Genomic DNA, 25517 nt, shown 5'->3' on the forward strand with positions numbered 1-25517 from the left:
TGTATATGGGTGAATGTGGTAGTCAGATTTATAAATGTTATAAATGTTGAAGATTGACATACTTTTAGTCTATATCGATTGCAGAAAATACGTTTTTGGTCATGTATCATTAAACGGAGATCGACTTGATCCAGCACGATTACACAGACATACAGGGGAAATATACAATTTTTAAAGAATGTGTTGATTGCACAGACATAAAGACAGTGATAAGTATGTAGCTATATATATATATATATATATATATATATATATATATATATATATATATATATACACACACACACACTTTGATGGCACGCATTGATTCATCATCATTAACCATTCAAGTCTGAAATTGACACCATTAAATATAGTTTGGACCTATTTAGTAGTATCAAATAAATGTCTGACTCATAATATCTCCTGTACATTTAGATAAGTAGTTATCAAATTGTATATAAATCATAGGACCGGAGTACAGACGACGCAATCACTGGAAACAGACGATCAGATAGTGAGGCACTTATGGAGGAATATTATTGTGAATATTCTGGGAGATTTTGTGTAGGTTTCATTGAAAGGAAGACAAAGCTTTCAGGTTGGAAACGCATACAATTTTCATTTAATTTTTCTTACCAATCTGAACCGGAGTCTAATTTTCTGCTATGCAGAAACACTATGATAGGTAATCGAAATCACCTGACTGATGTAGCAGCAGAAGCGAAAGTACAACTGCTCAATAATTTCGAATGTCGCGGATTTAGGTATGCTGTGAGATTCGGGATGGCGAGTACATGTATGTCTTAGTTTTGTTGGTTAAGTCAACAATTGACAATAAATGACATTAGCGTACAACTCATCCCGGATTCGGTATCATATTGATTCCGGTTTTACTTAGCGTAGGCTGCCGTCCCTTACGCGGATATATCATAATATGTTATATCCACTTATCTTATATTTGATGCAAATTTTATGTCGAAATGAGACCAACTATTCTTTTCGTGGCTTATATGCATACGGGTTTGTTTATTTATTAAAGGAAATATCATTTTTTTAACGACCATCTATTGTTATTATTTTGTTTTTTTAGGTGTAAAGGATATAAAACTGACGTACGAAAGATACGTAAAATGACAGTACAATGTGGTGTTGGATTGATATTTGTGTTCCTTCAAATGCAGCTAGCACTTATCAGTTCTTCCAGGATGACTGGTAAGTTGAATATCTATCTATCTATCTATCTATCTATCTATCTATCTAGCAAGCTACCTACCTACCTACCTACCTACCTACCGATATGGCCTTCTCAAATATCTGATTTGTTTCCTTTTGTTAGAAAATTTACTTACATACTGCTTTCAGAATTGTTTTTCCTAGACCACTCCTGTGGCTCGAGTTGTCTAAAGCACTTACCGTTAGGGATCACTGCCATCTCACCTCTGTCTGCCTGGGTTCTAGTCTCGAATTCGGTTAATGTGGGTATGTCAGAAAGCTTGCCAGTAGCTTCTTATGGGTATCTGGTTCTTTCCGGGGTTTTCCCAGGGTTCTTCCTCCACCATTTATACTGGCCTCCATGTATAGCCTATTTTGTGCTGAACAATGACGTTAAACCCTACAACAATAGCAACAGCAACAACAAAGCATCGGATGTGGGAGTTCGCGGGTTCGAACCCCGGCCGAGTCATACCAGAGACTTAAAATATGGTACTAGCAGCTGCCTCGCTTGGCGCTCAGCATTTGAGGTCAGTGCAAGGACTAGTCAGCCTGGTATCGGGATAATGTGACTATTTTTGTTGTTGTTGTTGTTGTTGTTGACACTTTTAAGCTCCATCCCTGCATATATAGCTGGTTAGAACTTTAGAGTGACACCCTGTTTTTCTAAAAGTGTGTTTTGGTTTTGCGTTTCTCCTGTCTCCCTTGGAGGTCTGTAAGTGTTATTGTTCAGAAAACAATAATGCGATATAGAATTTTGCAGGGTTGATTTCTTTTTTATCCATCGAGTTCTTAGAGTTTTTTCATTTATCCCATAAGGAAGCATTATTGGCATACTTTCTTCCCTTTGTCCGGGCTGGCAGTGGGCCTGATTTCTACCAATTTAGCTTCGGATTTTAGGGTTTTACTATTACCCCAAAGGCTATTTAGTCCTGGGCTAATTTCCTTCCCTTACCCTTGTGTTTTATATTATTGTTTTGAAGTGACTTTGCCAGAGTCATATGTCCGTTTTTGTGATGTATTTTCCATTTTTATTGAGAGATGTGTCTTGTGTGTTTGTTTGATGTCGGACAGCATAAATATTTCAAATTTACAAGTTTTGTTTCTATCTAATGTATCCCAAGAATGATAAATGTTTGAGTTTGTATTCTTGTTTTTTGAGTGTATATGGTGCGTCTGTATATGCCTTAGCATATAAAGGGTTGAAGAAAAAAAAAATTTTTCCACACACAGTGGTGGAAAAGTATTCTGTTGTTTTAGTTTTAATTGATTGTGCCTTAGCACTTGATGTTTGTCAAATGAGGATAGAAATCCTTCATTATGAAAGCATAGATGAATAATTCTATGTTTATTAGGATTCATTTGGTTATGCCGTAGCATATGGTTGAAATAATTATGTTTTAATTCTTTTTTTAATATTATGGATGTGATGATAACATCATAAACTTTTTGGGTTTGGAATTATAAAATCGGAGCTTACGGTGGAGATTCCAAAGGCAGAACCCTTATATAATGTGACTATTGGACATAATGCCACAGAGCTGCAGCATGATTCACCAGTGCTAGACAATATACATCACTATGTACTGCCACACTGTAGACATAGTATCGATATAACTTAGGTTGTTAAAGCTATGTTAAACATAAAATAAACACAACCACAAACACTGTTTTATTCTTTTTAGTTGTGTAATGCCTTGTGCATTAGATTTTGCTTAGATATATGCATACGCGCTAAATAACACAAAGATCTGCCAATACACATGCGTACGTACTAAATAATATAAAGATCAGCTTCGATACATGCATACACACCTAGTAACATCAAGATCTTCCTTGTTACAGATAACATATAGATTTATCCCCCTCTAATCGATCGTCTAATTCATATATCTATCCCTCTATCCACATCTATTTATTTATTTATAAATTAATCAGTAAATGTATCTAATTTGGTAGCGATATTTCCTTTGAGTAACAATGGTACGAACACGTGATTATAGTGGATGTACGGACATTATTTTTCCGATGAAGACGATGTGAAAATAACATCAACAAGGAGTATATAAAATCCAAGGGGCGTCGATCCAGTTCGTTTCGCATAATCCCTTGGTATGTATAGCAAGTTGAAACAGTATTTTGAGCAAGTGCCCAATTGAGGATTAAGAAGGATACCTGCTATTAGCTATTGAAAGCAATTAACCAGTGACCTGCTAGGTATTCAGTAAATTGATTTCCCATGATATTCACAGGGCCTGACTAGGAATTAAAAGTTGTTTAAATGTTTAAAGTGGAGAAACTTACGTGCGCCACGTGTCTTTGTGTACGGAGACTGCTATGTTTATTCCGATCTCGCCATTTACATATAACAATGGATATTATGGGTCAGTTTTTTTTTAACTGCATTAAATAATTTGAAATTGCTTAAAATATACCAACTGTTGATGTGGAAGCAAAGTGAATAGAAAACATTTGGCTATCAAAGATGGGGATCTAATCTCGAGCCTCGCGAAAAAGAAATACAAAAATAGAAACACTTGAGTGGCCAACACACACACACACACACGCACGCACGCACACACACACACACACACACACGCACACACATCCTGTTTTTATTGCACCAGGAGTCCTGTACTAATTCTAGCAGTCGTTTAGTGTTTGAATTGTGTACTTTGCATTTCATGAGTGATTGTTGCTTTACCATTTCTTTTTTCTGCACAGGAAACAATACATTTTCTATCAGAGCACAAAAACAGATGTCATGGTTGATGGCACAAGAATTTTGTGCCAACGCATCACACCGTCTTCTCACAAGCGTCAGGGATGTACATGCATTTAACTCCCTCAGTGTCGGAGAATTCGCTTGGATAAATGCAAAGGAGTACTCCTTTTGTTACCCGAGCAAGGGTATGAATTACATTTTAGTACATTTAATTTTTAAGCAAATTTTCACACTCGGAATCCCTTAAATGCTTTTTTTAATAACCAGAGCGTGTTCCGGTTGTATATCAGAGACGTTATTCGGCTTTGGGAAGAAAAAAACCCACAGGGGCTTCTAAAGATAGGATGATGAGATTGAAAATCCACAGTAACAGTCGGGGCATTTTACGCCACCATGATGTAATGGCTGTCTCTTTGCAACAGATCATTCAGATTTCTTTTTTTCTTCTGGACAAGCAATTAAAAAAATGAATATACATAAGGACAAAATAAAATTGATGCAAAGTATTAACTCGTCTGCAACAAAGTGTTGTAATGACTAAATATAGACTACAGTTACACTGAGCAGGGAAAATTATTACTTTAAAACAACATATTAAATTGTGACGATATGTCATTAAAAATATTTTTCAGATATGACGATTGTTATTTTTTAATGATATGTACTAAGTATTTTTTTATGACGGAGCTTTCTTTTGAACAGTTTAATCATGAATGATTTTTTAAATCGTCCTTAAGTAACTTTCAGACTTGTTACAAAAATTCGCCTGCTCTCGGGGGACAGCAATAACTGATAACAACTGTTCTTAGGTTTGCTGATTTGTATGTCAGAGGTCAACATTTTCAGATCTTACGTTTTATGTGCTCCGCAGTAGAAACCAAATTTATACAGAGAGAGAGAGAGAGAGAGAGAGAGAGAGTTCAGCATATCTAAGAGTAGAACATAGTTATCCCCTAACAGTAGGTATTGGAATATACAGGTTTTACCAGGTTTTGAATTTAGATTACTATTTTATTTAACTATCCACATACATAACTACTAACAATGTACAAACTAATTAATCAGCCTGGCTAAAATATATATTTTAATGAGTTTCATGCATCCATTTGAGGAGGTAAACATTATATGAATTATCAGTTTATCTGTTAACCTCGCCATAATTTTGTAAATGGATAGTACATAACGTCTATCTGATCTTTGCTTCCATATTAATGGACGTCACTGCAGCCAAACATATTTCTTTACATTCCAGCAGAAAATAGCAGAGTTGAAGAATGCATATATATCACAGTTGCACAAGAGGATAAGAGAAGCAATCAAACGTACATTTGTAGTAAAGGTATGAGCCAATAACTTTCTGTCTCCATCTATCTATCTACCTACTTACCCACCTGCCTACCTACCTACTTGCTATTTCTTTCTCTATCTGTCCTCGACGATTTAAACTTTTCTCTATGTATGTATGTATGTATCTATATGTGTGTGTGTGTGTGTGTGTGTGTGTGTGTGTGAGTGCGTGCGTGTGTGTGTAAGCGTGCGTGCATGCATGCATGCATGTATGTTATGTATGTATGTATGTATGTATGTATGTATGTATGTATGTATGTACGTGTGTATGTTTGTATGTACGTACGTACGTACATACGTATGTAAACGGCTCTTTGGTTTTAAACTAAGTAACAGAAACAGCCAAAACCAACAAGTTTTGTAAAAGCCAACAAATAATTTATTTCCCAAGAATACAAAGTGAAAATTTAAAAGGAACTTACAGTATTGTGAATTATATCCCAGATAGTCTTAAATCTATCACAAGTAAAAAGATATAGAGTATTCCAAAAGAATTCCAGTGGTGTTCTGAATGAATCCCAGGTATTGAATGTGCAATTTTACCAGTATGTCTGGAGTATGCTAACATGCCACCAACAGTCTTGATATATAAAAATGATATAATCCAAAATGTCCATGGATGACTTCACAATATTTCCAAGGTTTTGTCCTAATGTTAATGATCACTTGTAATTCCAATGAATAATTTAAATAAACGAATCATCTCAAATTGTAACTAAACACAACTAAAGTTTATTGCACTTCGACTGATATTAAGATATGGAATGAGTAATTATGTTTATCACTACCATTATTTAAAAAATGAAGACACAATAACAGAATCAGAATTAGGGTCATATTCCCATTAAATTCATAAACATGATCACTTCTAGAAACTTTCAAGGTCAAAATGCCATCTAAACTTGTTTACCTACTGGTGATAATTATCTTAAAATATAACTTACAATCATTCAGAACAATAGGCTGTGTAGTATATTGTTTACAAAGGAAAAGACATTAGTCAGGTAGGCCTAAACTGCTACTCTCAAAATGATCATTAACACAATAAAATTAAATATACATTTGTAAAATATATATATAAGTGAAATAAAAAACGACACTAATGCTGATGAATCGTGTGACTAGTTTTGCACTGACTGTATGCTTCTGTAGGCATATATATATATATATATTATTTTTGCTGTAAAGTCCCTTTTTGTTGCCTCTTTTGTGAGATTGCTTAGGTCACAGAGACACAGAGGCAAGTGCTTATTTAAAAGCCATCATTTTCATTTTTTTTACATTATTTTGCATTTTCTTTTTTGGGGTCAGATTAATGACTTCTTTTCACAGGTCAGAGCAAATTTTAATTTTGACTGATATAACCCAAAATAAGACAGTGTCCATGTGGGAGGGTGAATGAATTAAAGAAGACATTGATATTGGTACTTGTAATGTACTCATGCTAAAAAGTGGATGCACATAAGATGTTTTTATTGGTTTGTTAAAGATGTGAACAATTGAACAGTTCAAGAGTTTTGTTACCTTTTACTTGAATTGGGAGATAATTTATGGTCTTATCTCAGATGACCAGTTTGAAACAACTGAGGATAAACTACCTTTCTATGATGCAGTCCAGAGGTGTTTGAAAACCAAGCGTGTTCTTCAACTTGTGAACAGCTTTACCCTGCCACTGATTCTTCCCGGCAACAAGACAAGTTGGATAGACAGATTTGATAGAAAATCCATTATTGACAGCCTCAGTAAGTTTCATATCTATATAGCTTTCTTTTTTTAAACTTAAATTATAATATAGTTGCTAATCTTAATAATGTGACCTTATTATTTCAGTTTCAGAATAACATGTCATACCAACGTTTATTGTATGTCACACTAGTGTCAAAATAGCATGTTATACCATTATTTATTGCATGTCATACTAGTGTCAGAATAGCATGTCATACTGCCATGTTCATTTAGTTGCTTGTTTTTAAGTTGTTTTTAAATTAAATTATTATATGCTAAGGGTATTGTATTTTGTAGCTGACCTTGCCTAAACTCATGTTCTTTGACCAGAATCATTAGGTGTAGGTGGTATATGCTACACATGAATTATGATTGGTCGAGTATGTGTAGAGTTTTGAGAAGTTAACTTAACCGTGTCAAACAAAGTGTACCCCCTCCCCCCAATAAAGCAAATCCAATTCCCCCACATTTTAGTAAATATTGTGCTGTGCTGAATATAAGGGTGTCTTTTGTTGCGTTTTGAGTTAGCAAAGACGGTAGCAATCGCAGACTGCAAACTTCTTAGGTTCTGGTAGTTTTCAAAACCGATCACGACTATAGAGGCTTTCCTAAGTGTTTAGAACGTTAGACTTGATTACGGGGGTCGCGATTTCGAACTCCGGTCGAGTCAAACCAAAGACATATAAAAATGGCACTAGCAGCTGCCTCGATTGGCGCTCAGCATTAAGAGGTTAGTGTCAGGACTGGTCGGCTGGTGTCAGAATAATGTGACTAGGTGGGACAAGATTCTACTTGTCTGCAGCATGATGCTCCAGTGCTAGGCATCACTAGAAAATACCACACTGCATACATAACGATATGATTAAAATTGTCAAAGCCATGTTAAAAATCCAAATCACACCCACACGCACGTACGCACGCACGCAGACAGACATGCATACATATAGACAGACACACACCATTTAGGCATTATCGGATCGCGGACAACATGCAAAATTTAGACCTCCGAAATTGAAGAGCTTGACCATGAGGTAAAATCACACGCACCGTCGAAACTGAAGAGTTGAGAACCGAAGTGTTGAATGAGCATGGTCACTTTTATGTTTTGCAAAACACTTGTTTAACACATATTTTTAAAAGGATTTTTAATTATAACTAAGACTTAGATTAGCTTTAGCAAGTCATCACACTAAAATACGTAATGGGGCCAGATGATAAGAATTGCTTTGTCAGACTATTAACGTACATTCTTGTCCGCAAAGCTGGTCGGCGTAGGGATAGTTTCATGCCAGAACGCTGTATTGATTAATGCATGAATTGCCATACATGTAATTATCTTTACGCTTTATTGATTAATACTTGATTTGCCATACATGTAATTATCTTTATGCTGTACTAATTAATACATGAATTGCCATACATGTAATTATCTTTATCCGACTGGGCTCTTGTTTTTTAATGTTAAAAGCTGTTTTCACTGACCACGTGATTTGTCGAAGAAAGTTTGACTTCATCAGGGTTTTTTTCATTTTCCTGTTTTTATCTCCAGCGAAAACAATAGGATAACTCGTTTTTTTCCCCATATGCTAATAGAAAGTACAAGATAACATATCCGTTGCCGATGCTTTTGAACAGATTATGAAAGTTTCAACACAGATTATTAGGTGAAAGGATATGTTAGATGTTTAGGTAAAATGATACGTTACATATTGTATGAGTTTATTCTGCAGGAATATTTCGTGTCACAATTTCTTTTTACATTTTCTTAACTGCATTAAAACCTTCAAAATCATTAGGTAAGGCACTTTATACCAGCTTGACGATCGCAAGTGTTGTTTGTATTATCAACTGGTGATTTGAGTGAATTACAGTGGCGTTATCTCCCCCCACCCCATCTGATCTAGTTATTTTTAACATGCAACGCGCCTATAGGGTTGGTTTACGGGCCCAACCAAGTTAGGCTGACTTGTATGTTCAACTCAATGGAGTCATCACTTCCTTTTTAATCTCCGTTTTATTATATAATCAACCCTGTCATGCATTTCGTCAACAGTGGATATACAGGCAGTGTCTATACAAATTAGACTCCGATGTTTTAATTTTTATAGCTACGGATTAGTCATCTAAGTGAAGAGAGTACACAAATACAACCCACAGACTATTATGGGTAACATCTTACATGTGTCATGGCGTCGTAGTTGATTGAATCTCATATATCAAGGGTTTATTGAAAGACTAAAATACTGTCTCACATTTTGAAGTAAAACTCTTGTATATTGTATGTAGCAAAACTATAAACAATATCAAATATATTAATTTATGTAAAAAAAAAATATTTCCATCATTTCTATTTTGAATATGCTCGGCAGGAAGACGTACCATTCCATGGGTAATTTAACAGCAACGCTCCTTAAATTATCATCTTTCGGTTGCTTGATGGCGTCAGAAAATTAGATTATCGGCCTTGCCACCGAAAAACTTGTTTGTCTCTTCTTTGCTGATAATTAAAATACTTTTATTAAAAAATAAAATGTTATGGATTTTTTTTCCCCGTACTATGTTTAAATGTGCATTTTTTGTCCACAATGTGTCACACAACGTATTCCTACCTAAATATGAGGCCTAAGGATTATTATTGGTACCTTACATCTTAGATAAAATGTAGTCTCTTATTTGTACGATAAGTAGGATCGGCCGTCTTCTTGTATTGACACCGATCAAATAGCCCATTGACCAATTCATCATGTTGATAACTTAAATAATAAAGAAATAAAAAATATAATACATAAATAAATAAATAAATAAATAAATAAATAAAAAACTATTACTTTATAAAGGAACACACACACACCCACACCCACACCCACACACACACACATATATACATGTATGCATACATACATAATGCATACATACATAGATGCATGCATACATACATACATACATACATACATCCATCCATCCATCCATCCATCCATCCATCCATACATATGGATACATACATCCATCCATGCATAGATATATGCATTCATACATACATATATACATACATACATACATACATACATACAAAACACGTAACATTTGGGCAACTTTGGTAAATTTTACACGTATACGTTTAAGCAGACTTGATTGGATGCATTTGTGCATTATGCTAAAACGTATCCAACTCGAGGACCTGTCTTCACGCCTAATTATTTGCTTGACTGTCCTCACGGTCAAACGAATGGTGGACAGACCGAATAAACGTTGAGGAACAAGGGAAAAATACCAAATGATATAGTTTTCAAGTTGCCAGATTTCTCAAGCAGAGTAGTGAGTTATAGGATAGTGAAAATGGATATCCGTTGCCATATTGTTCTAAAACCTAAGACTCTAGTATATAGTTAACTGTTCACAGAAGTTAAGAAACGGAGAGTCCAGAACTGGAAAGTTAAGGTACTGGAATCATCGACTGTCCCTACAGGGAAGAGAGGGCTAGAATTTGTCACATAATATCGGAACGTGCCTACCTCAGAAATGTTTAGAAAGTTTGTAAGTTATATTCAGACTGTCTGGTACAGAATCATTCCGGTACATAATTATTCCTTTCTAAAAGTGGTATGTTTTCATTATGTTACAAAATTCAAAACATAGACGAACAAATACCAGGAAACTGCAGTATGCTAGGGAATATCCTTTTATTCAATCCCACATCCATCCATCCATACATACATACACCGATACTTTTTGAATATATGAGAATCCCTAAACTGTGCATTTTTAAAGATTTATTTCAGACTTCCGTGACATATAGTAGTGTCCACTTTCGATTTAGGTCTTTTATACTGTTATGACAGCGTTTGCTTTTTGTTCTGGTTTGTTTTGACGGCAATAATAGTAAATTATTTACTATATCATGCCGAGAAAATGGAAGCTAAGTGCCATTTCCAAGGACGCATTGAGAAAGCCGACCTACGCAAACCTGTATCAAACCCGCGACCCATGCATTACGAGTCCGAGGCTCTTCCAAATGAGCGACCGTGGGTACCTATGCCAATGTTTGACTTTCCGTATTGTAAATATCAGTTCGCTTCAATGCGACAAGAAAGTTATACTGTATATCCCAATTAGAACTAATCTGGGAATACTAGTTTAGCGAAACTGTGGCCTCGACAAAAATTGTTCTATTTTGGCTGTTTACTTTCACGTAACTTGCGTTGTACAATTTGTTCATTGTTCATTCCAGTTTCTCGTCCATGTATCACGAGTAAATTTCTTAGTCTGATGACTAAATGTCTTGTCAAAAGCAAAACTTTTCAGGTCGGCTGGTACGAAAACGTTTGAACCAATAAGACTTTATTTTCAAAACAAAGCCTTCATTAAATGACCGGAACTGCAATTATAAATTTCCGTAAGATACATGTACACAAATTATGTGTCAATATGTATGTTTGTATGGACTTTCTAATTGTTGATATCGCACTTGTATATCTAACTTGTTCCATCTTCATCTACATCGGAAGAATCAATACCACTGAGTAATGTTCACCGTAATTTTCAATTCATATAGTTAAATGTCTTTCTTTTTGTTCTGTTCCTTTTATATTTGGAAATTAAACTCTCTTTATGGAGAAAATATAGATTGATTGAAGGATCGATTGATTTATTAATTGTCGTTTACATAATTGTTCCATGTTGAATCTGTGTTCTTTTTTATGATATAGTAATACATTGACTGTATTGAGTAATTAAATGACGAGATGCAGATAGCCATACTCAACCTTCACGTTTATTTAAAACGTATTCAGTAAGAGTTTAATTTGCTGTTGAAGAACATGGCCTTATAAGTTATTTTGTCTGATCAAACTTTTTTCAGAACCAAATCAAAGGGTGAATGAAGCGTGTCTTGGAGTTATAAAGCTATCAGATGAAAGGTTTAATATTTGCACCACGGCATGTAACGTCAAGCATACTGTTCTCTGCGAAATGAGTAAGTTCTTCTAATCTATAGTATTTCATTTCCTGTGATAAGTAATTTAGATATATCATTTTTTTGCAATTGCTTTCCTCGAGACAAATTATTACATGCAATAAAACAATACATCTTGACGTCATTGGATGATGCAAAATATAAAGTCCGGTTGGCTCGAATGCAAATGGCTTGAAAACTCCGTACAGCTGGAACGTATTTTTGAATACCACCTCCATCCTGCCAGAAAAAATAAATTGAAAATTATATTAAACTTCACTCAGTCGTAATACTGATCCCTTGAAATGAATTTATCAGATAGGTTTATTTGTTTGTTCGAGCTATTTAGATTCTTTTGTAGTTTTATCTCGTTGCTCAGTTCCTAAATCAATTTATACCATGCGCGATGCTGTTATTACAATGTTGCCATGCAGCTTGAGGCATATGTACACTGTCAAAATATGACATTAGTAAAATTACAATTCTGCCAAAATTTTCGCTACTCGAACAACATTCTGGCGGTATATTTCAGGTAATTATTTATTATCGTTACACCTTTGATATTTCGTACCTTTCTGTGTATTTGCATGACGTGTTGTGACTTAGTACCTGCACCAATAACATGGCAGCATTATAACATGCATCATATTTATATGGTGGTAATCAATACAGGTTGAAGATGAAATAAATTTTATCACGTACGGAAGGCAAAATAATTGAAGAAACTATTAACGTTGTTATTACTAATATCATTGTAAGATCACTGTTATAAAATGACTACTTAATTTATGGTGATATGTTCTGCTGGAAATCACTTGAAATTTAGTTTATTTAGGCGCCTGTTCTGCACCGTTAGGAAAACTTTATTTTATGATGATGACTTCTCACTCTTTAACACGATACTGTTGATTCGCGCACATTCTTAAACAGGTCACGGTTGGCTCACATATATTTACTTTAAAATGTTGGTGTACTCACTGAACATAGTTTTGTCGACAATGAAACTAAGGCATGCAAAGAAAAGACTATAATGATAACGTTGCACAGAAACGCACTTCTTTGAAATAATACACAAAGAAATTGATATACGGGGCATTTTTATTGCTGATTTAGCAAAACCTACACTTTTTGCGAATGATAAAATAAAACAAAAATATTTTGGACCCCCCCCCCCCGTTGAATTTAACACATCAACATGTTCATATATTAGATAATTAATATTTGACATAATAAAGAATCCTTTTTCTATGCAGGTAAGCTTGATACAGCTGAAACATTAACACGTAAGGTGAAAATGTTGTCAACCCTTGAAGAGTTAAATAGGGAGATATTAGTATTACGAAGTGCAGCAGAAGATACACAGTCCGATGGCGATGACGGTAAAACATACAGTACCATTAGCTTTATAGATTATAATCACCAAAATTGTTGTCTGTCTGCATTTTGTTCTGTATAGGTTGAACGTATGGAGACCATAGCTGGAAGAGCTATAACACAACATAAATGGTCCTTTAATAACATAAAAGAAATATATTAAGTACTGAGTGTGTGAAAAGGAGGAAAATTCGTAGGGATTTTTTCATTCTGATTACATGTTATATGTAGTATATGTAGTCGCTAAGGTAGATCACTTAAATTGCAAAAACGGGTGGAAAAAAGTAGTAAGTCTTTCTAATTCGGGGTTGCATTCTAATGGTAGTGTAAACAATTCCATTGTCCATGTATAACGTGTTACGCATGCATATATATATATATATATATATATATATATATATATATATATATATATATATATATATATATATATAATAATAATAATAATAATAACTTGGAATTTAGCATGTGCTGATGTATTGCTAATTCATTCAACGAGTCAGTATCATTTCAAAGTTAGGATTCGTACAAGGGAATATGTATCCTGCAAGTATTTTATATACTCTATTGACAGTTTCTTTTAGACTATAAAGGATAACTGTTATTATGCCTCAAAACTACAACAAAGTGGGTTGCGGTTTCGAATCTTGCCAAAACCAACACTATTGGGCTCAAGTGGTGAGTTTTCTTGCAAGGCATTGTACTCCATTTCCTTGCAACCAAATAGCTGTTCACGTGCTGATGTGCCATTAATTATGAATCAGTCAATCAGTCAGTCATTGAGTTAGTTAATCATTAAGAAGACATTTGCTGGATCACTTTTTCATCAAGCTATAATTTTTAAGGTGTCAAATCTTCAGCCGTCGATGGATATTTTCTTATGCATGAATTATTTCCCTTTGACCGACTCGAAGGATTTCTCAATACTTCGGTTCAAGAATCACAACATAAATTCTTGCTGTTGCAATTTAAGTCGCGCAAAAGATTTTTGTACGGTGTCTCCAGTTGCTATTTTAGGTAGTATGGCCGATTACTCTTATATAATTATTGCATATTATATTTGTTACGATTGTTTACGGTACGCAAAATGGATACCGTAAAATTAGGTTAATATTATGTTTGTAAGCACAGAAGTTATAGGACACATTTTTCGAGCATCTCCGAACACTTAAACGAATAGTTTCTGGTTTAGCCAAATACTGTGTTTCATATTAAGAAGAAAACAAATGTGATTAAAAAGTTTACTAAATGAAATTGCAGTTCTACTGCTGGGCATCGATAAATGAATGCCTTGCTGCAGATATTACTGATCTAATAAAAAGTGAAGTCACACTACCTCGGTTCAGCGAGTTGTAATCTGAAACACAAGCACTCAATGTTGATATTATCTATAAACTAAGTTGCAGACCTTGATAAACCAGAATTGTTGCCATTAGCTCATACTGTTGATATTTATATGTAACATCTTGTGATTTTCAGCCAACACGAATCTTATGCCTGTATTGATTGGCTCATCCATTGGTGGCGTCCTTCTTTTGGCTGTGATAATAGTCATAGTGACCGTCGCTTTTCGGAAATACGGGAAAACTCAGTTCCGCCAAGTTCCTGCCTGTCGTGTTTAACAGCGTTCTGGAAATGTTGTCGATTACGTCGTGCAAAAGAGGTTTTGGAGTAAAATGGACTTAGACTGAAGCCTCTTCTTTCAGGAATAATAAAAATACTTGTAGTACTAAGTTATTACAGCATATTGACTGTTACTACTGCTACTACTACAAGCTTTTGTATCATTAGATACCTGTCAGCGATGCAAAAGATCCAGCTAATCAGCTTCTGGCAATCTGATACGAACATCTTTATCAACTGCTAGCATTTGCTGGTGTTGTATCCTTACACTCTGAAAAACTGGAACTACTTTATGATGTGAACTGAATATCCCCCACTCCGAATGTACTAGACGAATAACAATGTAAAGGCTTGGAACAGCAGTATTTTTCAAACAATTATGCATTGTTTAGATATTCCTGTGGTAGCAAACGTCAACCAGTATTTTCATGAACGTTGAAAGGATGCTGTGCTACCCACCAGTTTTCACGTGGAGATCGTCAACCGAATTTTGAGTTCCACATTGTCTGCGTACAATTTGAATACTGAAATGAAAGAAATATTTCCATGTACAAAAGTAATGAATTAGAACGTTAGTGGCAAACATGTCAGCCAAATTATCCCTAACGAAAGAGTTATCAAATTACTGAAATCGGCTCTGAGTAAATCCATTGTAAGTACAATATGTCCTAGGCCAGTAGATATATGTTGTTGATTAAGAAATAGGATATTACATCCATAGGCGTTATGCTACGCCCTGTTGTCTAGTATGAACCTTTTGACGCCATAAAAAGAAGTCCAGTAAAAGTACTTGAAATAAGTGCCTTTTGTTTCAAAACCAAGAAAAGATAGATAACAAAAGCATATTTAGTATAGTACGCTGATCGGGAAAGCGATATCTTCTCACATTGGTATGAACGGATCATGCTCGATGCTTCGTGTCTCATTCCAGTTTTCGAGCTCGGCGTAACGGATTAATAATGCATTGTTATAATTGAACTATTTAACCGTACATTATTTGCCTTTCGTTCTATATATGATAATATCGTAATGGCGTATCGTACACCGATAATAAAACTATGCATTTCAAAGTCATTTCACTTCACTTTGGGGGCCCCGAGTGGCCGAGTGGTCTAAAGGGCTCTCCGTTACGGATCACTGCCATCTCACCTCTGTCTGCATGGGTTCGAGTCTCGGATTCGGCCAATGTGGGTATGTGAGAAAGCTTGCCAGTAGCTTCTCGTGGGCTGTTGGTTCTTTCTGGGTTTTTCCCGGGTTCTTCCTCCACCATTAATACTGACCGCCATATATAGCCTATCGTGTGCTGAAAAATGGCGTTAAAACCCCACAATAACAACAACAACAACAACAACTTCACTCTGTAGTCTCATTCCGTAATATTCTCTCGTGGCTTCATGAGATTACCACGATACAAAGGTCTGGTCAAATGCTTAAATCTCGCTTTTACCGATAAAAGACGCTTTAGTTAAAATCAGTAGTAGCGAAACTTGCGAAGACGTTTATCACTGATTCAGCCTTTATTTAGACATGTTTTCTGAAATCGTTCAAGTTCAGAATTTTATTGTAAACTTAGAAGGATGTAATTAAACACCACAGTGTATACAGACGTCGATACTGGAGGCGTTTCTAAATTAGCCATTGGAACTGTCCATATTTAAGCTATACATCTCATCGTCACAATGACGTACTACATTATTCCAGCTCATCAACCAGTCAGATCGGTTTTACAAATTTTCGGAAAGCCTCGATCTGGTATTACAAAGAAAACTCAATTTCAGTCAGAACACCGTCCACTTTTCTCTAGTATACTACATAATATCTTTATTGATGTTAATAAATCATTTATTTTTTGCACTACCCATCCCATCTACGAAATTCACAGATGAATTAAAAACTATGCGAAAACTGTTTGAGAACATTTCAAGAGGTGAAATAAAAACGATAGATTTATTAATAAAGACTGTTGAGATAGAGGATTAAAAATGGTAAACTTTAATCTTCCCACAAGATCATTGCAGTTTACATATATAGTCAGGTAATTGTTACATTATTGAACATGGATTGATTGGTTAAATCTATTAAATATTATCATCATTGCACTTTTAGGACTTGCTTCACATTTAAATGTATTTCGGTGAGATAGGTTTTGTGCTATTAAGAACCGAAGCAAAAGTTTGATGTAGTACACGAAAACCATAAATTACACTATAATCTGTGGCTTAATTCTCACGTAAACGTTAGAGATGAAAGTATTCATTACAATAAATATTTATGTAAGGATGTCACATTTAGAAATGACTTAGTAATTGAAAGGGATGGGAGATGACTTGATTTTAAACATTTTAAAAATATTTCTTTTCTTAAAAATTAAATTTCCCGACTGTACTAATATAATAAATGCTATTCAAGATTGGCAAAGAAGAATATTAGAATTCTTGTAAAGTTGCAACAGACTTATGAAACTAATACGGCAGATTATATAGCAAGAGAAGAACGGATGTAAAATATATTTTCAAGATAATTGACAATATGTGACACGTGTCATTCGGGGTTAGATGGGAACAAGTTTGACACTATGTGTGTCACTGATTGTGAAACGTTCACTTTTTCCTTTCAAAATGGCAACGTTTAAAGCTTCGATGTCTTCAGGTACGAATTCTGTAGAAAATCCTTACTACTAATGAGTGTTTGAATAAAACTGGAAAACTGGACACGAATGTTTGTTTACTGCTTGGAAATGAAGTAGAGACACTGTTACATATAACATACATATAGACCATGTGATAAATCGGCAATCTTTTAATGACCTATATATATATATATATATATATATATATATATATATATATATATATATATATATATATATCGAGAGAGAGATAGAATTATAAATATACGCCAGAAGAATGGAAAGTGCTACCCTTGGATTCTATAGGAGATACGCAGAATGAATATTTAATACAAATAATACTATCATACAGGTTAGAGAAATTTTCATTCGTTATCTACGGAGATTCTAACCCATGTCCGCAGGTAAATGGCACCCATCGCCTTACCTGCACACATCAAGCCATATTCCATCACGATTAAGCATACATCACCAAAAAGTGATGCAAATGAGTCGGTGTTATATACACTCAAGATAGATGAGAATTAATTGCTAGGTCGTCATGCGAGTGTGTCTGCTACACACGAGTCCATATAACACTCAAGGGCTCCCCATCCATCAATGGCATCGCTTATCACATCCTTAGGGAATAAAATGGATCCACTCCCACCCATCCCAGTTTGTTTTCTTCAGTATTTACGGCCTTAAAGAACAGTGGTTGTGTCTGCTTAGCCACGTGTCACATGATGTAATTATCGATACATCGAGAAAGGTTTCAGTACAAAAGGATATCATCACTTTCGGTTCTCTATATTGTTATTTGCTTTGTTATGAGTGTTTCCGAGACAGTGGATGCAAAGTATTGTAATACTGTCTTCGTAATAGATAAATTATATCTATCAGGGAGTATGTTTGTGACGTTGTTGACTTTACAATGCTAATTGCAATGGTTACAGTTTTCCTTCATTTTCGAGAGGCCGTGATGTATTCGGAAAAAATAGCTGGTAAGCAAGGCTTTTCATCTCACCCTATGTCTGTGTTTATGTCTTTCCATCTTTATATGCGATTATTATGTCATGGTGCTGTCCTCTTTCACCAATTTTATTACTCGAGTTATCCAGCATCGACAGTTATTAATCCTATGCATAGCTGTTCTTGGAACAAGAAATAAATAGTGTCGATTTTTGAGTCTAAAGGTCTGAGGTCAAGATCATTGTGAATGAAAGAAGAATCCGCATCCTCGTACAATGATTCTAATTCTCTACGATCGAAAGTTACCGGACCACGTAGAGAGCTTGCAGTTATAACAAGGAAGAACCTTGTCGAATTCTGTTTGAAAAGGTCTGATGGCAAGGTTACTGAGACTGAAAGAAAACGAATGGCTTCTGCACAATAACTTGAGTTATCTACATCATCTACAGTTACCAGCCATTATGAACGGCATTCATTTGAGTAGATAGAATGCGTTAAATCACTATAAACGGGTTTAAATCTTATTAATAAATCATTTGCTTAGGAGCACAATTACTACTTTTGATATTAAAAAAGCCTTTAAGATATGACCATTCACCATTTGTACTTTTTTTTAAAAAACAAGGTGGACTACTCAATCCATATTTAACGTTTTCAAGAATCACGCATGATTACCATTGGTTGTGGGCATTTTAATTTTTCGAAAAAAATTATCCAACAAACATGACCTTGCACCCTTTTTATTGGTTTAATTTGTTAAAATGGAAAAGAATTTGACGATTCTTGTAACAGTTGGTAACCATCAAAAGATGTAAATTTGATAAAATTGTTGTACTGGAAAGTTCATGAAACTTTTGATGGGAAACAAGCAGATATCGGAGAAATAGCCAAGCTGTTACATAAATTCATCAAAGTAGAACTCGTGTTTGACATTCGAGAAAAAGTAGTTGCAAAATGTAGCATAGCTCTGACGTAATTTAGAAAATTGTTTGACCAAACATTCAGAAATAAAATATGAAAGATGTAGTACTATAAAAAGTTGTATTGACAAAAAGTTGTGTAATAAATGGTTGTTCAATTACAAAGCAAAATTCCAAAATTGGATGATATTCCGATTGAAATAATGATAGGAAGAAATCGATACAAATTAGATAATATATCTAAGAGGTAAGAAGGTGAACTATCTCACGAACAACTCTCATAAGCGGTCAGAGTATGAAACATTACATGGATTGGGTACGTTTACTGTTGAATCTTCATGTTTTCTTTGGTAAAAAAATAATTAGGACAGATTTTATTTTAAGTTCCATAGATAATGAATTGCAGGACGGGTTCATGTTCTGTAACACAGAAACTTGGTTTTAGCACATGCAGCGATAAACCAGACCAAATAGGTTTATGTTTAAAACAGTGGCGGCCTTTCTCTCTTTTGAATACCCTATTATTGGCGTTGCATTGTATATCAAATAGACTGAAGACAGTTATATTTCACATTATTCTTATCGATCGTAATTGTTTCATAAATTGTAGATTTATTTGCGAAAACAATAGGATTTTTATTTTATTTGAAACAAGGAACTTGCCATTCAAATTTTGATTGCAGGCACTGCGATCGAATTTCATCTTTTCCTTTTATGTGCTGAAATTAATTTTATGAAAACTGCTTTGAAAAATAAAATTATATAAGGAATATTGATTAAGAAAAAAGAATTTAAAATAATTCAGTAATCTGATTACACATTTTTAAACGGGTCGGAATAATAAAAGAAAGCATTGAAACACTTAATAAGATCTATAAAATGTCTGGACAAAAATGAATCTTGAAAAAACTACAGCAATATGGATAGGGTCATTCTCAGGATTGCATTATATATATATATATATATATATATATATATATATATATATATATATATATATATATATATATATATATATATATCTATCTATCTATCTATCTATCTATCTATATATATATATATATATATATATATATATATATATATATATATATATATATATATATATATATATATATATATATATATATATATATATATGATATTAACCCAAAATAATGATACTTGATACATTAAGGATTTTCACTTCTAAATTAAAAACCGGAATATATAACTTGCGGTGTCCAAATGACAACCACAAAGTATCTCGAGTCCCACCACTATGTCGGATTGTCAATGAGCCACCACGCATCGCCCGACTCTTCCAGTCTGCCGAAGGACCCTCAAGAGCAGCCCCATTTTTCGTTGCTTACCCGTTGGTCCCAAAGGCCTTCAGCACAAGACAACGACTATCTTCCTCCTAGCCAACGTGAGCACCGACAACATCACAGTTAATAAAAAACTCACCTTGTCTGGGAATCTGCATCCATGCTCTTAGCGCTATGCCTAAAATCAGACCTCCAAATCCGTTCTCATGGTCACACCTCCGAACGTCCAAACGCAGACAGCCAAACACAGACATCCCTGCAAATTCTGACAGTTGGTCACATCTAGACACATACAAGTTCAAACATTCAGGGAGCCAAAGCAAATTCAGACAGCTGTACACTAGTAAAGTGGACAGCTTCCTGACAAAACATTTTGTTTGTGGCGTTACTGTCTAACTCTTATCTATATTTTTGTTCAGATATATGCATAAACATTAAGTATACACAATTGTATTACAATACATTTGTCAACTGTAATTGTACATGGAAACGGAAGTAAATTGTTTTGATGCTTATCAAAAGGTCACCGGCCATACTCCAACAATTTCCTATTTATATCAGATGTGCATTGCATGATTAAAAATAGTTATACTCGCACAAAAAAACCCCAAAAAATTATCAAGTGTGAAGAAGAAATAATAATTCAATTACTCGAAATAGAAGTATACAACGCTGTTACTTCCCCTTAGTTACGATTTCCCACTTATAGAGGATGCAACCAGAAATGACGTTCATTTATCCCTACAAGACGAAGTACATGCTTCTTGTTGTCGAAAAATAAAACACTATAAACTATGGATAGGGAATATTTTAGATGAAACTAATGAAAACTAATTTACTGTTCAGCCTTATATCGGTATGCGTGCACGATGCACTAGATTGTGTCGCTTTCAAAACTGTTCCATTGTTTCAATTTATTTTGAAAATTCATGTTAATACAGGTAAAAAAGAATCAATGCTGACTTCCCTGTGTCGTCAGACTTTTTAAAAAAAAATGTTGAAAGAAATCGGCACACTTAAAGAATCCAAAGGAATCAAACTTGACTTCCTTTTGTCGGCCGACTTCAGAAGAAAAAATCGGAACACTAAAAACATACCAAAGTCAATTTTCCGGGGTTGGTTTGCATTGTAATAAAATAACCTATGTATTTGATATCCTGTCGGTAAGTTTAAACAATGAGTTTATTGCTCCATGCCAGTTGTGTTTATCATCCGGGCTTCTATTTGTTTGCCATATGTAATCATAATTGATGTTTGAAGGGCAAATATTATACACAATAATAACTTGCTTTAATAATACTTTTGTAACCCATGCTAGCAAAAAGATTATCATTTGCACTCACATTGAATGTATTTTAAAATAATGATTTTTTTTTATTTGCGAGATACCGACTTATAGTTAACCTGGATACAATACAATCTGGGTCAGTTTGCAATAAGTAACATATCATGCGTAAGTGGCAGGTGCCTTCAAGCAATCGGGTGATATTTTCATCTCATTTGCGAATTTGTTATTTGACATAAGCGATACACACTACACTAAGGATGTTTACGCAAGCCGGCATCCGCTACATATACGGATTTCTTGGATATATATTTAAAAAGAAATAATTTTCGCATGATGAAAAAAGAAGGAATATATGATAACAATGCATGGTTAATTTCTTTCATTTTATTTTCAAGCAAGTGTATGTTTATCAATTTATTTTGTACCGTGAGTGTGTGTGTGTGTGTAGGGTGGGGGCACAAATTAAACACAAAATTATTTCCTTTCGAATTTTTATGGAATAATTGAGAAAATATGATTGACGATATTGACCAGTGATGACAAACTTTCAATTTACGCGCGCAAACATTAAGACAACCTGAAAACTAAAAACAAACAATAAAATTAACTGGTAAGAGCTTTAGATTGCAGCAACTAAATACCGACAAAATGCTCAACATTATTCTCTCTCTCTCTCTCTCTCTCTCTCATGTGTAATCTAGTATGTATTGTATGCAGCTGTGTTACAATGTGAAGCCTAAAATTAAGTATATTTGTTATAATATCTCATGTACACTACCCTTAGCAAAATGTATAAGTATTATGTAGAATATTATCTTTTACGTATTTTTGTTTTATAAATGATTATTGATAATTTGACCTGAAGACTTAAATTGAGAATGTCGTTGTGCAGATGCATATATTTGTTAGCATAAAAAATGTATATAAATATTTTAATTAGAACAAGCAAGATGTGTCAGTTTGTGTTTTCTCTCATAAATATGTACGTTACGAAGTATGATTATTTTCTTTCAAAGAATATCAAAATAGTTTGTTTAAATTTTTTTTTCTTCCCTAAAACCTATCTTACATAGCATCTATTTTTTTGTTGAAGAAAAAGAACGTACAAACTATTGTTAAGTTTGGCCGAATTGTATTTCGAGTTGGGCCAAATTGTCTTTAGGCCAAATTCACTATGTCCAGCATAAATGATACAGCTTTCCCATCCCTCCCCTATTCGATCCCACATATTAAATACACTTTTTTTTCTGGTAAACAACGTTTTTCGGAAAACGAAAGAACGCTTTTTCCTATCATCACTCTTTTGGTTACATCCGTATGCAACACAGTGCACCATATTTGCTGAACAAAAGCATGATCGTACGCTATATCACATAGACATTTAAGTGGGGAAATTAAGCCCTTGAATGGCTAGGTTGAATAGAAGGGATAAATGTACGTCATATCCGGTTTTGGCACGCGGAAACTACCGATTGTTTACGGAGATTGCCGAATAATTTTTTCATTTTATAAAGCTGCGTTTTAAGTCTAATTAAAGACTTTTATGGTGTGCATGCATAACCAATGCGTTTTGTTTATAACTATAATAATATCACACGTTTGTACAATATAGGTTGCCGGTGACCTTTAAGTATACACAATTCCATTACAATACGTTTGTCAACTGTAATTGTACATGGAAACGGAAGTAAATTTTTTTGATGCTTATCTAATGTTAAATATTCAAGAGTGGGCTATTTATTTTCTTAGTATAACTCCTGCAGATAGTCAAATTCATATTAAAAGATACAAAACTAATAACTTCTGCTAAAAATATCGCAGTGCGTGTTTTACAAACAGCTTCTTACAAAACATATTTAGGCAAGAAATACAATCTATAATTCATCTAACATTTGAGTGAAATAGGGTGAAAGCAGTTGGATTGAATTATGTGGTCTGCTTCTGACTAATTTTAAATTACAAGCTGGAATATGGGAAACGGAAAAAACGTTTCTTAGGAGTAACACGTTTATTAATAATCACATGTGTATTGCAGAATATTTAGCAATAAGGATTAAAGCGTAAAATTTTTTCTTTTGATATTGTGAACAGAACTTGAAACAAACATAAATGCTGCATACCAAGTCAGTTATAGGCAAATAAGATGCATTAGTCTATTGAGAAGACACAGAAAAAATGTAGAAAAAGAAAAACTAAAATGGAAAACTATATATGAAGAATGAATACTTACAATGCAAAATAAATCATATTAACACATCAGTAATAAAATATACCATAATTAAATTAATAATTGTTCCACCGGGGGAAATAAAGGTTCATGGAATGTAAAAAAATATATATGGAAAAATATCAAGATGATGTAACAGCTGAATAAAGAGGACCTACACACAAGATTATAATTTTAATTACAAAATATATACATAACTTTATTCACTGTCTGTATGAATATGATCCACTTTTATTCATTAAGATGTTGCAAAGAATGATGGTGAATGTAACGTCGTTATTATTCGAATAATGACGAAAACTAAATTCCATTTTCAAAATATTCTATAATAGATGAGAACGATTTAAGAAAAAATAATTATTAAGAGTTTTTGATAATTTTCTGTTTATATGTCAGTATATAAAGCAACTTGCATAAATCCTAAATAAAGGTAATTTTGGAGTAATTCAATCAAAATACTTAAGAAAGGAGATATAAATAGATGGATTCTTTGATAGGTTTAAAGAAACAAAACCAAATATTTTTAAAAAATGTTCAAATCTTTCAGGATCTACAATTAGTGAAGCGAAATTTTAATAAATAATAGGATATGATGAAATATTTTAGGTTAAGAACCCTAGGAGACGTATACATTACGTATGCGACGAAAGCCAGACTAATGTAATTTATATATTTTTAGAGTTTAAACTTGCATGTGTTAATCTTTATAACTTGATTCCTACTATTTTATGATGCTAGTTTAAAAAGAACTGGTGTCAGACAAGAGCTAGTAACCAATTATGATATGTTTATCTTTATTGAATCAGGAGTTAGAGGTGGAAACTTATTGCGCAAATGTAGGGAAATCAATTCATGAATAGTATGATAATAATGGGATCTTGAGCAAGAATGGAGATGCTGACCCATCTCTTTCCAAACGTTATAATGCTTTTCTAAAATAATAATATTATTATCGGGTTACCTGCCTGCTAATGCCCTAGGCAACTTTAAATGGGCAAATAAATGGCAGATAAAAACCAATAGAGAAAACGTTATTGGAAAGATAATACTGAATTCAGTTGATGTTTGAAAGCTTATTTATAAATTTCAGTATATCTTTGTGAACATTGCGAGGATTATCCACTGGCATCTGAAATATTAGCTCCAGATCTTACTGAGCTGTCTCCAATACAAAGGAACATAATAGCTGAAGAAAACAAAACCTTCAGCAACTCAATTATTGTGCACGGTAAAAAAAAGAAAGATATGTTATCCAC

At 34.0% G+C, this 25517-nt stretch overlaps 2 protein-coding genes across 2 annotated transcripts in view; both read left to right on the plus strand.

The window, feature by feature from the left end:
* Positions 1 to 676: 676 nt before the first annotated feature.
* Positions 677 to 17650, plus strand: LOC149791770 (uncharacterized). Its single transcript, XM_089970275.1, has 8 exons — positions 677 to 746; positions 1073 to 1194; positions 3919 to 4104; positions 5172 to 5258; positions 6832 to 7008; positions 11850 to 11963; positions 13196 to 13321; positions 14796 to 17650. The coding sequence occupies exons 2-8, from the start codon at positions 1113 to 1115 to the stop codon at positions 14936 to 14938; spliced, it is 915 nt and encodes a 304-aa protein (XP_089826401.1). The 5' UTR covers positions 677 to 746; positions 1073 to 1112; the 3' UTR covers positions 14939 to 17650.
* Positions 17651 to 17782: 132 nt separating this feature from the next.
* LOC149791771 (uncharacterized) overlaps positions 17783 to 25517 on the plus strand; it is an 82526-nt gene continuing 74791 nt past the window's right edge. Inside the window, exon 1 of the mRNA XM_089970274.1 lies at positions 17783 to 18551. Coding sequence (XP_089826400.1) covers positions 18482 to 18551 — 70 coding nt within the window. The 5' untranslated portion in view covers positions 17783 to 18481. The remainder of the gene's footprint in view (positions 18552 to 25517) is intronic.

Source organism: Sinohyriopsis cumingii, chromosome 9, assembly GCF_028554795.1.
Source record: "Sinohyriopsis cumingii isolate HCF-2022 chromosome 9, ASM2855479v2, whole genome shotgun sequence".
Lineage (NCBI taxonomy): Eukaryota > Metazoa > Mollusca > Bivalvia > Unionida > Unionidae > Sinohyriopsis > Sinohyriopsis cumingii.